General features: G+C 42.8%; 1 protein-coding gene across 1 annotated transcript in view; it reads right to left on the bottom strand.

Annotated features, from left to right (window-relative positions):
* Positions 1 to 14,192, bottom strand: part of SHANK3 (SH3 and multiple ankyrin repeat domains 3) — a 617,492-nt gene that overhangs the window by 176,782 nt on the left and 426,518 nt on the right. Inside the window, 1 exon segment of the mRNA XM_075345440.1 lies at positions 1,056 to 1,207. Within this exon segment, the coding sequence (XP_075201555.1) occupies positions 1,056 to 1,207 (152 nt within the window).

The following is a 14,192-nucleotide window of genomic DNA, read 5'->3' as shown; positions in this document are numbered from 1 at the left end:
TACGTAAGGGTATGTGCCCACGATCAGTTTTACTTGCGTTTTTGAGCTAAATATTTTTGCTGAGTCAAAAACGTAGTTTTTTTTCAGTACAAGCAAAGTGAATGGGATTAATAGACATCCCATTCCCACTGGGCTTCTTTTTACGCTGCATAAAGTGACCTGTGGTGCGTTTTTCCAAGCCGCAGCTTGTCAATTTCCATTGCGGGTACACTGAGTTTTCTCTGCAGATTTTCCCCATAGACTTGCATTAGATGCAGAAATTTTGCAGGTAAAAAAAGCACATGCGTTTTCTGTGTGCTTACGCACATGGAAATACATCAATAATGCTTGGGATCCGCAGCTTAAGTAGGTCAATACCAGGAAGTTTCAAAAACAAAACACTAAAGGATGACGCACCAAATAGAGACAAACGTGGAGTCAAAAACGCGATAAAACGTAGCATCAAAAATGCACACAAAAAAAACGCAAGTAAACTAAAGTGCGGAGATGGTGCAGAAATTCTGCAGTGCCAAAACTCAACGAATACCGATCGTGGGAACATAGCCTTATATAGTGAATGCATCCCATAGAAGGCCATGTTACTACACACATACCAATAAAATCGACTCTTGGTAAAGGGTTAGTCACACACCTCTGGGGTGGGACTTCTGAAACACATAATCATCCAAAGTGGGCAGCATCCTCTAATATATCCACTTCAGCAGAGAGGCCGTGTGGTTTCTGTGCACATAATATATAATGGAGGTCATAATAATGGAGCACATAATATATAATGGAGGTCATGCAGTCCACCCTGGAATTTATCTTTCAATTACATTGGACTCTCTCGTTAACAAGTCTGCATTCATGATTTACAATTTTCATGCATTAAACTTGACATTCATCCTGTAAACAGAATCATATAGTTGTGTGACACTTTGGCAAACTTTTCCAGTTGTGTTGTATTTTATTAATGCAGTTTGGTGCATCAAACAAGGCAATCACCTGTATCGGTCTACAGGGTAGTGTATTTCATGATCTCCCTGAACTAAGAAATGAGTCTTACTTGCACTCACCCTTCACTCTCTCCCCTCTGTTGAGTTGGATTTCTCCAGGTCCTTGCGGTTCGTATGACTTCACTGCTATAAATGTTCTCCCAGGTACCGCGCTGTACAGTTTTCTTTTCGGCCCCCGAGGGCCAGTACTCCTTGTATCCAGGGGGCCTGGGCTGTAAACAAACACATAGGTGATGGTGCTGAGTGGACGTGGGCGTGCCATGTGGGTGGCCAGTAGCTCACAACTTCTCCAAACTTTTACTGACATCTCAACTTTGTCGGTGGGTGATACCCCTCAACACTTGTCATGTGTGCCCAAACCACCATACTGGGCCACAGACACTTCCCCAATTTCATAGTGTTCATAAAACCCCTTTCAAACCTCTCTCTTTCCAAAGTACTACCCCCACCTTATTGAGGCCTACTTTGCTCTCCACTTGTCCTTAAATCACCTCTCCCCTCTACCCAACCCACCAAATTCAAAGCGAAATAAAAATAAAGCAATTTGTGGGACAAAAAAAAGCAATAAGGTAAGGAGGTTGTTTGTTAAATAAGCTAAGATGGTTGGAGAAAACAAGATTAAACTGAGAAAGGGATGAAAAAAGGATACAGAAGGGCTGTTCAGAGATATAGTGAGTCAGAATGATGGGGAGTAGCAATCCAAAGGAGAGAGGAAAGGGCAGAGGAGGAGCAATAATGAGGAATAGACGGGAAATAAATGAAGATATGGGGAGATGAGCAAGATAGAACACAAGATAAACATAAGGAGCTAAGGAGATCTAGGGATGGAAGGACTGTCAAAGGATTGGATGAAGAAGAAGCTGAGGGAAAGCACGGCTGTCTGCAGTTCTCCCTGTTCTTTTGCCGTTTCAGTTAAACTGTCAGCAGCAGAGGAGGGGGTGAGTGAGGAGGGAGGACAGAGGGAGGAGAAGGGGGGGGTTGTCCATTCATGCTTCTCTCTCCCCCCAGTATTCTACAATCCCCAGACCTGCTAACCCCCGCCCCACACTCACCAATCTTCACCTTGATCAATAGACAGCCCTTCATCGTCTATCACTGGTCCTATCTCTGTGGCCTCTCTCTCACTTCGATTCCTCCCTGATTAACCTCTCACAGCTTCTTCCTCCTCCTCTACTCTATTGCTTACCCAATCTCTCATTTTCAATGCTCCATTTAGATAGGACTCAAATTCTTCTGGACAAGGAGCATTTTTTTCTTTAGTACTTCTCATTGACTCCATGTATTGTACATTTCTCCTACATACTTTTTTCTCATCCCCCTGCTTTGCACAACCTGTTCACTTCTCAACCTCTAGTGACAATCCCGTGTCTTTTCTTCCTAGGTTCCATTATTATCTTCGTCATCATTTCTTGCCAATGTCTCTTCTCAGTCTATCAAATTGACTTCTCCTGCCTCATGGATTTTTTCATCATTGTTTTTATTCCCTCGCAAACAATATTTGTCCCTTCTCTCTTCCCCTCTCTCTTACCTCCCTCCCTCTGACTTTCGCTCCCTCTCCCTCCTCTCTCGGCTGCCTGACAGATTTTGAATTACTGCAGAGAGAGTGTGATGGGAGGTGAATATTAATGCAAAATGTGTGACAGAAAGAGACTGCTTTTAAACAGAGAGACCACTCTACATTAGACCGAGTCAATGTTTGGACATGGAGGCTTCACTTGCAGGCATGGCAGACAGTGACTTCTTCGTATGATGCTAGGAATCTGAGGGTGCTCCTTACTGGAAGCATCACAGTATGTGCACGTCCTAATGAGATAATGGAAGGCTGTAGAAGTATGCTGCTAAGGAGGCTGAGCCTTTGCCTAGGTGAAGTGACATTAACTAGCCTAATGCAGGTCACATGAGCTTGTCTTGTCACCATACACATCACATTCTCAAGAAATTCTGCTCATTCATAAGAAAAAAACATGAAGGCCCAAAAAAAAGGAGGAGGATGAAAAGTCATAAATATTTGAGCTTTAAAAAGCTCAACAATGAAAAGGAGGTGGGAGATTGTCATTTATTGGTCTGAGAACTATGGATGTTTGGTAACGTCATGATATATAAATCTGCCTTTTGAAAAGTATTTATCAGTCCAGCACAAAATTCTGCTATAAGACATACAGAGGAGCCAGGGTTATAGACAGTAGGAAATACATATTCTAACAAAAAGATCAATCGCATACTATAATACTTTTTCTGGGGAAATATTTTTTACATCAAGTGCAGATATTTTACAAATAGTATTAAAATATTTGGATACTTATTGTATAAATGGTGTGAGTCGTCTAAAAACCTTAAAGGGGTGGTTCACTCATTTTTTTTATTTTCTATATGAGTGTAACTTACTATTTTAGGTGTTTTCTACATTGGCTTCTATTTGCAGTTCTGGCACTGAGCGGCGCTATCCTGCACGCTCAGTGTCGGTCACATGACCCCCTGGTGCTGTGGCCGCTAGTATCCTCTGACGTCACGTCAAGTTCCGGGCTCTCAGACTAGACGTTACGTCAGGGGATGCTGGCGCCACTCACACTGATTGACTGGGCTGGAGGCGGTGACTACCGCACGTCACAGCCCAGCATCGAGGGGAGGATCCGGAAGATGGCACGGGACGCCAGTGTGGAGCGGTGAAGAGGGCTAAGCGTCCGGCAGATTGGTGAGTTACAGGACACAAGTGTGGAGTACAAGGGGGGCTTTCTTCAGCTGAAACCCCCCCTGCCACGTAAGTATCTGTTCTCACTATCCACCCGCCCGCTCTGCTCCGGTGTCAGGAGAGCGTGTGGTGTGGGGCAGTGTGATCATGTGGTCCCACCAACAGCACAGGACGTAGCAAGAGACTGACAAGCTGGTGACATGTAGTACCGCATGTGTCAGAGCAGAGCATGTCACCGCTCTGCTCTGTCACCTGTCGTGCTGCATGGGACCAAGTTACTCCACTGACTTGTGCTGCATGGGACCAACTGTCTCCACTCTGTCACCTGCACAACAAGTCACAGAGTGGAGCAAGGTGGTGAGAGCACCTCTCTTCCCTCTCTCTCTCTCCCCTCTCTCTTTCCCCTCTCTCCCCCCCCTCCCTCTCTCTCCCCTCCACTCCCTCTCCCCTCTCTCTTTCCCCCTCTCTGTCTTCCATCTCTCTCTCTTTCTTCCCTCTCTCTCTCTTCCCTCTCTCTCTCTCTCTCTCTTACCCCTCTCTTTCTCTTCCCTCTCTCTCTCTTCCCTCTCTCTCTCTCCCCTCGCTCTCTCTTCCCTCTCGCCTCTCTTTTCCCTCTCCCTTCCCTCTCTCCTCTCTTTTCCCTCTTTCTTCCCTCTCTCTCCTGGCATGGTCAGAAATCTCTCTATCGTAGAGGGGTGAGAGGGAGTAATAAACATGGAGTCCCTAATGTGTCTGTGTATTTATTTCTAATATAGTGTTTTTCTCTGTGTCATGTCTTTTTTTTAACCCTTTATTGGAGATTCTTAATGGGCGGGTCAAACTTGGCCTGACATTAAGAAACTCGGGCTTTACACCACCTGGTAAAACAAAGCTGGTATTAACCCCTTATTACCCAGTGTGCCAGGGCCACTGAAAAGTTGGATACAGTGCCAGAAGATGGCGCTTCTATGAAAGAGCCCTTTTCCTTGGGCGGCTGTGGACTGCAATCCTCAACGGGGGGGCACAGAAAGCTTTGGCCACTCTGCGCTGCGGATTCCAATCCTCAGCTGCCTAGTTGTACCTGGCTGGACACAAAAAAATGAGCGAAGCCCACGTCATTTTTTTTTATTATTTCATGAAATTCATGAAAGAATTTAAAAAAAGGGCTTCCCTAAATTTTTTGTTCCCAGCCGGGTACAAATAGGCAGCTGGGGGTCGTGGGCTGCCCGTACCTGCCTGCTGTACTTGCCTGGCGTACAAAAAAAATGGCGAAGCCCACGTCATTTTTTTTAAAAACGTTTTTAAGCAAAAACCTTTAAAAAAAAATAAAAAAAAAAAAGAAGGCTTCTCTGGATTTTCCATTGCCAGTAAAGGTAACACTAAGCAGTGGGGGTTAGCAGCCAGTAGCTGCTTGGGTTACCCTTAGCAATAGAAAATGCAGCGGTATCCCACACTTTTTTTTTTTACCCATGTGTTTGTTTTTTTTTTAAATTTTGAATGAATTAAATTAAAAAATAAGAATCGACATGGGCTTCGCCCATCAAGCACCAGAGTATTTTTACTGCTCACTCATCCCTACTCCTGACCACACATCCAGCAGAACAAGTAATCAGATGACTCCAGTGTCATCCGATTACTTGTTCTGTGTCCCCCTGCATCCATCGCAGCGTGCGCGGGTTGTGAGGTCAGCTGAGTTCAGTCCGGCACTGGAGTCAGCTGATCTGAACTCAGCTGAACTCCAGCCCACACACGCTGCGATGGATGCAGGGGGACACAGAACAAGTAATTGGCCGACACTGGAGTCAGCTGATCTGAACTCTTGACCACACAGCCCGCACACGGTCATACGTGATCGGCAGCAGGCAGTGACTGCTGTTAGAAACAGACAGACATAGACCACATAGTGGCGGGGAGGGCACAAGTAAATGGCCAAGGGAACCAAAATCCTAATGCTGTTATACCATCAAATCATCATCAACTTCATATAAACGGTGTTTACATACACAATAAAGTCAAATTAGCCAATTATTTAGATGAATTGAGATACACGTCATAACTGGCAATATATACGTCAGTATTTAGTATATGCAGTCTTAATCTCATAATAAATATACAAATTCACTACAGCAAAAAATGACACAAGTTTGTTTGTGTGTGTATCTTCATATCTGAGGTCACATACAATGCATAGATGTCAAAAAATTATTCATAAAGTAATGGCAGATAGTACCCCTTAATATAAGCTGCAGCAGTGGCAGAATGGAGGAGCCACTCCCTTATATAGAGTGTAGCATTGTTGTCCTCTATTAGGATCCCCAAAATCACTCCCTGACGAAGCGGTTGCGAAACGATCGTTGGAGTGTTTGGTGAGGGTGGGCTATTAACTCTTTCTGGCCTTGGTTGAGCTTTGGTATTAATACCATATACTGAATGAAATTGATGCTGTCAGATGATTGTTTATAACATTATATTTATGGTGTTGGCTCTGCACTTTTATCCTAGTGCAGTTTTGCTGTTGTTAGATAGTGACTCTTCAATTCTCTACCTATTTTGGGGATCCTAATAGAGGACAACAATGCTACACTCTATATAAGGGAGTGGCTCCTCCATTCTGCCACTGCTGCAGCTTATATTAAGGGGTACTATCTGCCATTACTTTATGAATAATTTTTTGACATCTATGCATTGTATGTGACCTCAGATATGAAGATACACACACAAACAAACTTGTGTCATTTTTTGCTGTAGTGAATTTGTATATTTATTATGAGATTAAGACTGCATATACTAAATACTGACGTATATATTGCCAGTTATGACGTGTATCTCAATTCATCTAAATAATTGGCTAATTTGACTTTATTGTGTATGTAAACACCGTTTATATGAAGTTGATGATGATTTGATGGTATAACAGCATTAGGATTTTGGTTCCCTTGGCCATTTACTTGTGCCCTCCCCGCCACTATGTGGTCTATGTCTGTCTGTTTTTAACTATGTGTTTAGTTTTAATAATAAAATCATATATTTTTCATAATCATTGTTCATGGAATAATTTTGGAGTGCTCTGTGTTTGGTTATATTCCTGAACTTGACCTTTTCTAAGGTATATCTGGGATGAATATCCTCCTGATTATAGGTTTTCTAGTGACTGCTGTTAACCTGCATCCATTGCAGCATGTGCAGGCTGTGAGATCAAGAGTTCAGCTGACTCCAGTGCCGGCCGATATATTCTGTGTCCCGCTGCAGAAGGATCCGGTAAAATAACAATTGCGGTTGAACGCGCTGCACATGTAATCCACAGGATCCGGTCACATGCGGTTTGCGTTTTTTTGCCTACAGGCAAAAAAACGCTAATGTGAAAGCAGCCTGCAAAATGCATGCCACACGGATGATACGGACGACACACAGAGACTAGGCAAAAGGGGAAAAAGCAATCTCATGACCCCATCATTTTTTTTTCTCCCTAATTATTTTTTTCACATGTTACGCCGGCTAATAATCATAATTTCTGCACACACACACACACACACACACACACACACACACACACACACACTATGAACTATATGAGAACAAGCAGAAGATAGACACTTTCTTCCCCTGGTTTTGCAGAGCTGGGAGCTTCTGCAGTCTCTGCTGTGATTTTTCTCAGTGCAGGGAAGAGACAGGGAGGAGTCTTTGGGTGGAGAGCTGAGTGGGTGTGTTAGATACAGTCCTAGAGCCGTAAAGAATTCTGGGAGTTGTAGGAACTGAACCCAGGAAGTCAGAAGAGAGATTAACCCCATCAGAGATGGAGCCAGCAATGAGGATGTGCTGCTAGAGCACGATAAAAGGTAATATTGCTGAAATAACATAATAGATGTGTGGAGAGGCACATATTAGCAAGATTTATGAGAAAAAAAATCAGTTTTGGTAACTGGACAACTTCTTTAAAGGGATTCTTCGGGAATAGGAAAAAGTAAAGGAAAACGACATTGAGATAAATTCCTAAATACGTTTAGTTAGAATATCACATTTGGTATGTGTAGGGAGGTAATCACATTAAAATGGCAGCTGTCTTGTTACACTGACTGAAACTTGAAGAAAAAACAAAAAAGCTAGCACTAAATGTGCACTACAGCACTAAAAATTCCAACTGTACTTATTATAAATTTGAGATTTTTGGCAAAAAATTGCAATTTCTTGAGCCACCCCGCCACTCCACGGCAAATCTTATTTGGGGCAGTCCTAACACTAAAATATTTTTATAAAATGTGCCAAACGGCCTCACATATGAAATAGTAGAACTGCTCTTAGCAGCACTCACCTGGTCTATTTCAATCCCGTACCCATGACTGAATCATGGCTGTGGGCGGGACAGGTCCAAGCAAATGCTGCATGAAGTAAATAGCCTGTGGACAGGGCCTGATGACTGAATGTGAACAGTCACCAATCGCCAAAATCTAGACAGGTGGAATACATCCCAAATTGGGGTGCATAGCAAGGTGACTGACTGAAACTTGGCCTAGAAAATTAATTGGACAGGTGTCAGTAAGCGGATTTGCTGCAGTCAATTCCCCAGCAAAACCTATGGGTTTTAAAAAATACTGTGCGCACACTGCGTTTTTTTATACCCGCGGATTTACCCGCGGATTTTCCGCTGCGGAATTAATGAGCATGTCACTTCTTTTCCGCAGGTGCCTGCGGTTTTTGCCATACATAATGGTAAAAATCCACGGGGACCAACTTGCGGAAAATCCATGGTAAATCTGCTGCAAACCGCGGCAAAAACGCGGGTGCGGTTTTACCACGGGTGTGGGCTGCTTGTTCTTTCAGAGGGTCCGTTTTTTTTGTTTTAAGAAAAAGTCACTTTCTAGTGCGCACATAGCCTAAAAGGGGCATTCTCAAGCTGTCTCTACAGCAGCTCCTAGCTCTGCAGTCTCATTACTTCTGGGAGCTCTGTCCTGTTACTACACATTAATGGTCTGTCAGTGTTTGTTTTGAGTCTACACTTTTATTATATTTACATACAAAGATAACAGGACCTTTGAACAAGCACACTGCTCAGGAAGTGAGAGCTGTGATTAGAGGAACTGCTCTAGAAACTGCTGATGCTGGGGATTATGTAGGACTGATAGGACCCCTGCCAGAAGGTGAGAAAGAGAGAGAGTCTAGAAATATATGGGATGAAAAACAGTTAGGATTTAGCGTATAAGCACACTCACGCAGGCTTCTGGAATACAAGCTGTATACTATGTAATGATCACAGACCACATTAATGTTGTATAAGCAGGAAAACAAAGAGCTTGTAAAATCCAGGAGGTGAAGTTTTTTTTAGTGAAACCAAATTTTTAGCCCCAAATAAATGCATTTAAATGAAATAAATAAATATATTGTCCTCAAAGGTTGACAACCCTGGTATCTCTAGTATTAGGCCGGAGTCACACTTGCAAGAGACATGCATGAGTCTTGCATCACATCACCCGGCACGGCCGCACACTGCTGACAGGAGCGGATAAGCTACATGTATTTCTATGCAGCAGAGCCTACGGCCGTACCGGGTAATGTGAGACGAGACTCGGGCAAGTCTCTCGCAAGTGTGACTCCGGCCTTACATCGGAATATGCACTATGACCACATCTTACTACAAATGAAGGCAGGGTACGGAGTTTCGGACTGCACGTGCTCACAGTTAACTGTCCTGTTAACATTCTAGGAGAGGTTTCTGTCTTTTGAAGTAGACAACAGCCATTATAATGTACTAAAGTGATTACGTTTCTAGACAAATCAAGTATGATTTACTAATTAAAAGTATTTATTTATCTGCAATGTCATTTTCATTATTTTTTCTGTTCTCAGATAACTCCTTTAATATAAGGAGTATTAATTAACACTAGACGTCCCAGAGAGTGGTCATTTAACATTTCTACCATTGGAACCCTATGGAGCTCGAAATTCCTGGGACTTCTAGTGTTAAAAGGTCTGATATTTTTTTAACTTATGTCTGGATTGTATGTGTACACATAACTATTGAATTCTATTATATTTATTTTAAAAGTATTGTTTCATAACTACCGAATCTTCCTAAATATGGTGTCTACAAGCTGATAAGGTCACAACTGCATAGCACCGATATCTACAAGGAGGTTACACAACAGAAGGGCATTTAGCAGGTGAATAACCTTGAGACAAGAACAAAAAGCAATATGTTTCAAAACATATCTGAAGTTGCCATCCACCTACTAAAGTAATATCATACACCTCGTAAGATTATTTTTTTTACTTCTATGGAATGTAACGCTGAATGCAGAACCCAAACCTGCATGTTTAACCTATATTCTTCAGCCTTCATATAGAGGAATTCATCAAGAATGAGCAAGTCTCTGTTCACATCTGCCCCTGAACATCTATTGACGCCAGCAAAGAGTCCCTTGTTTGAAGAAAAAATAGCGCTGCATTTAGATTTCCCATATCAAAACTCTGAATGCTCCTGCAAAACCAGACAGACCACAGTGTAAATAAGGCGTCTGCCAGTGCTCATTGTGTTTTTAGACCAACACAGCATTGTGGATAATGTTATAATCAAAAGTTAGATTGTTGGGAAAAATGGATGGTGTTTTCATTCATACAACTTCTTTGTGAAGGCAATGGCTAAGGATCATAAAAGGATTTAAAACTCATGACATGCCGATGCTAAAGAGATAACATATGGATACAAAATAGATGTACCTAGATTGTAAAATCTCTTCATAGATTTAATGGCCATTGCTCATCTGCAATAAAGTAGTGCACAATATATATAGCGTGTTATTCCAAAAATAAGCCTTCCCCAAAAAAAAGCCCTTGCAGGAATTTTTTGCATTTTTGGTGTATGGCTTAAATATAAGCCCTACCATGAAAATAAGCCCTAGTCGCGGTTCAATAATGAAGTGTCCGTGCAGCTAGAAAACGTAAAGAATACTGTAGGACACGTCATTATAGGAAGCAGATGCCCCTCAAAAAAAAGAAGAGAGAAGACCCATGCGATCACACTCCCAGGCGCCGAACGGGAGGACCTGAAGTGGATCGCACACCAACACACATCAGATCACACACCCACACACATCAGATCACACACTCACACACATAAGATCGCACACCCACATCAGATCACACACTCACACACATAAGATCGCACACCCACATCAGATCGCACACCCATACACATCAGATTGCACACCCACACACATTAGATCACACACCCACACACATCAGATCACACACCCATACACATACATCAGATCGCACACTCACACACATCAGATCACACACTCACACACATCAGAACACACACCCACACACATCAGATCACACACCCACACACATCAGATCGCGCACCAACAAACATCAGATCGCACACCCACAAACATCAGATCACACACCGACACACATCAGATCGCACACCCATACACATACATCAGATCGCACACCCACATACATACATCAGATCGCACACACATACACACCAGATCACACACACACACACACACACACCAGATCACACACACACACACACTCACCACATCCGGCAATACCGATTGCTTCTGGCCAGCAGAGGAAGATGAGACGCAGCGCAGTGGAGCGTGAGGACCTGCGGTGGAACTCATGGAGGACTCGGCGGTGGAACGTATCGATGCTCTTACTCAGGGGGGGCATATTGTGTGTATTTCTCTTACTCAGGAGGTATATTGTGTGTATTTCTCTTACTCAGGGTATATAGTATGTATTTCTCTTACAGGGAGTATATTGTGCGGATTTCTGTTACTCAGGGGGTTCATTATGTGTATTTCTGTTACTCAGGAGATATATTGTGTGTATTTCTCTTACTTAGGTTATATTGTATGTATTTATCTTACTCAGGAGGTATACACCATGTGCAGACTTATTAGGCAAGTTGTATTTTAGTGGATTTTTTTTATTAATCAACAACTATGTTCTCAATCAACCCAAAAGACTCAAATATCAAAGCTTAATATTTTTGGAAGTTGGAGTGGGGTAGATTTGGCTATCTTAGGAGGATATCTATTTTTGTAGGTAACTATTACTGTGCATAATTATTAGGCAACTTAATAAAAAACAAATATATTCCCATCTCACTTGTTTATTTTCACAAGGTAAACCAATATAACTGCACAAAATTTAGAAATAAACATTTCTGACATGCAAAAACAAAACCCCAAAAAATTAGTGACCAATATAGCCACCTTTCTTTATGATGACACGCAACAGCCTACGATCCATAGATTCTGTCAGTTACTTGATCTGTTTACGATCACCATTGCATGCAGCAGCCACCACAGCCTCCCAGACACTGTTTCGAGAGGTGTACTATTTTCCCTCCCTGTAGATCTTACATTTTATGAGGGACCACAGGTTCTCTATGGGGTTCAGATCAAGTGAACAAGAGGGCCATGTCATTATTTTTTCATCGTTTAGACCTTTACTGGCCAGCTACGCTGTGGAGTAATTGGATGCATGTGATGGAGCATTGTCCTGCATGAAAATCATGTTTGTTTTTTTTAACGATACCGACTTCTTCCTGTACCACTGCTTGAAGAAGTTGTCTTCCAGAAACTGGCAGTAGGTCTGGGAGTTGAGCTTCACTCCATCCTCAACCCGAAAAGGTCCCACAAGCTAATTTTTGATGATACCAGCCCATACCAGTACCCCACCTCCACCTTGCTGGCGTCTGAGTTGGAGTGGAGCTCTCTGCCCTTTACTGATCAGCTTCTGGCCCATCAAAAGTCACTCTCATTTCATCAGTCCATAAAACCTTTGAAAAATCATTCTTAAGATATTTCTTGGCCCAGTCTTGATGTTTGATCTTATGTTTCTTGTTAAAAGGTGGTCGTTTTTCAGCCTTCCTTACCTTGGCCATGTCCCTGAGTATGGTACACCTTGAGCTTTTTGATACTCCAGTAACGTTGCAGCTCTGAAATATGTCCAAACTGGTGTCAAATGGCATTTTGGCTGCTTCATGTTGGATTTTCCTTAATTTATGGGTAGTTATTTTGCGCTTTTTTGCCCAACACGCTTCTTGCAACCCTGTTGGCTATTTGCCATGAAACGCTTGATTGTTCGGTGTTCACACTTCAAAAGTTTGGCAATTTGAAGACTGCTGCATCCCTCTGCAAGACATCTCACAATTTTGGACTTTTCAGAGCCTGTCAAATTTCTCTTTTGATCCATTTTGCCAAAGGAAGAAAATTTGCCTAATAAGTATGCACCCTTTATATAGGGTGTTGATGCCATTACACCCCACCCCTCCTCATTACAAAAATGCACATCACCTGATTTACTTAATTGGTAGTTGGCTCTCAAGCCTATACAGCTTGGAGTAGGACATGTATAAAAATTATCATGTGATCAAAATACTCATTTGCCTAATAAGTCTGCACGCAGTGTATTGTATATAATTTATTTTACTCAGGAGGTATATTGTATAGATTTCTCTTACTCAAGAGGTATATTGTGTATCTCAGGGGGGCACAATAATAAAATTTCTATTACTCTGGGGGCACAATAATTGTCATGCGCAATAAGGGGATACACGGGGCTCCTAGATTGGCCCTCAGGCTAGGGGGACTCTAGCTATCCCTTCTTCCAGAGGTACTTCTGATAGTGAAGAGGTCTGGACCAACAGCAATGCTTCTGGCCAGTCCTGCTCTAATACCCCTCTCCCCCACCCGTGGAGAGGGCAGTGCCAGGAGTGATTAATACCACACAAAGACTGACAAGATAAAACCATAACTCAAACTCAATGCAAACACACAGAGAGGTATAGACAATACGTGCTCAAATAAAGGGAATTAAGGAACAGGGATGAAATAAACAGATGACACTATTTCAACAACACACCAAATAACGCACAGCAACTGGAACACCACAGCTCAAGGAATAGTATTGCTTCAAGTTACAATTGGTGTGGGAGGATCAAAACCACGATCTTAAAAAGGGTAGGGATTAGCTGTGATAGGTCTCTCACAACATGTGACTCCAGAGATAATCAGAAGGCTAGCAGAACTTAACTTCTTCAAGCCTGAACCGAAGAGAACACTGCTTGGTCGACACTTGAGCATGTCTGAGATACTTAGAAATCTAACAAGAGACTTAAGGGTGCTTTACACGCTGCGAAATCGCTACCGATATATCGTCGGGGTCACGTCGTTAGTGACGCACATCCAACTCCGATAACGACATCACAGCGTGTGACACCAAGGAGCGACGATCAACGATCGCAAAATCGTTCAAAAACGGTGATCGTTGACATGCCGCTCCTTTCTTTAATATCGCTGCTGCCACAGGTACGATGTTGTTCGTCGTTCCTGCGCCATCACACATCGCTATGTGTGACACCGCAGGAACGACGAACATCTCCTTACCTGGGTCCACCGGCAATGTGGAAGGAAGGAGGTGGGCGGGATGTTACGTCACGCTCATCTCCGCCCCTCAGCTTTTATTGGCTTAGTAATGTCGCGGTGACGTCGCTATGACGCCAAACGCACCTC

Source organism: Anomaloglossus baeobatrachus, chromosome 4 (assembly GCF_048569485.1).
Source record: "Anomaloglossus baeobatrachus isolate aAnoBae1 chromosome 4, aAnoBae1.hap1, whole genome shotgun sequence".
Lineage (NCBI taxonomy): Eukaryota > Metazoa > Chordata > Amphibia > Anura > Aromobatidae > Anomaloglossus > Anomaloglossus baeobatrachus.
Note: the sequence above shows the minus strand (reverse complement) of the source record. Positions and strands in the feature narration are given on the sequence as shown.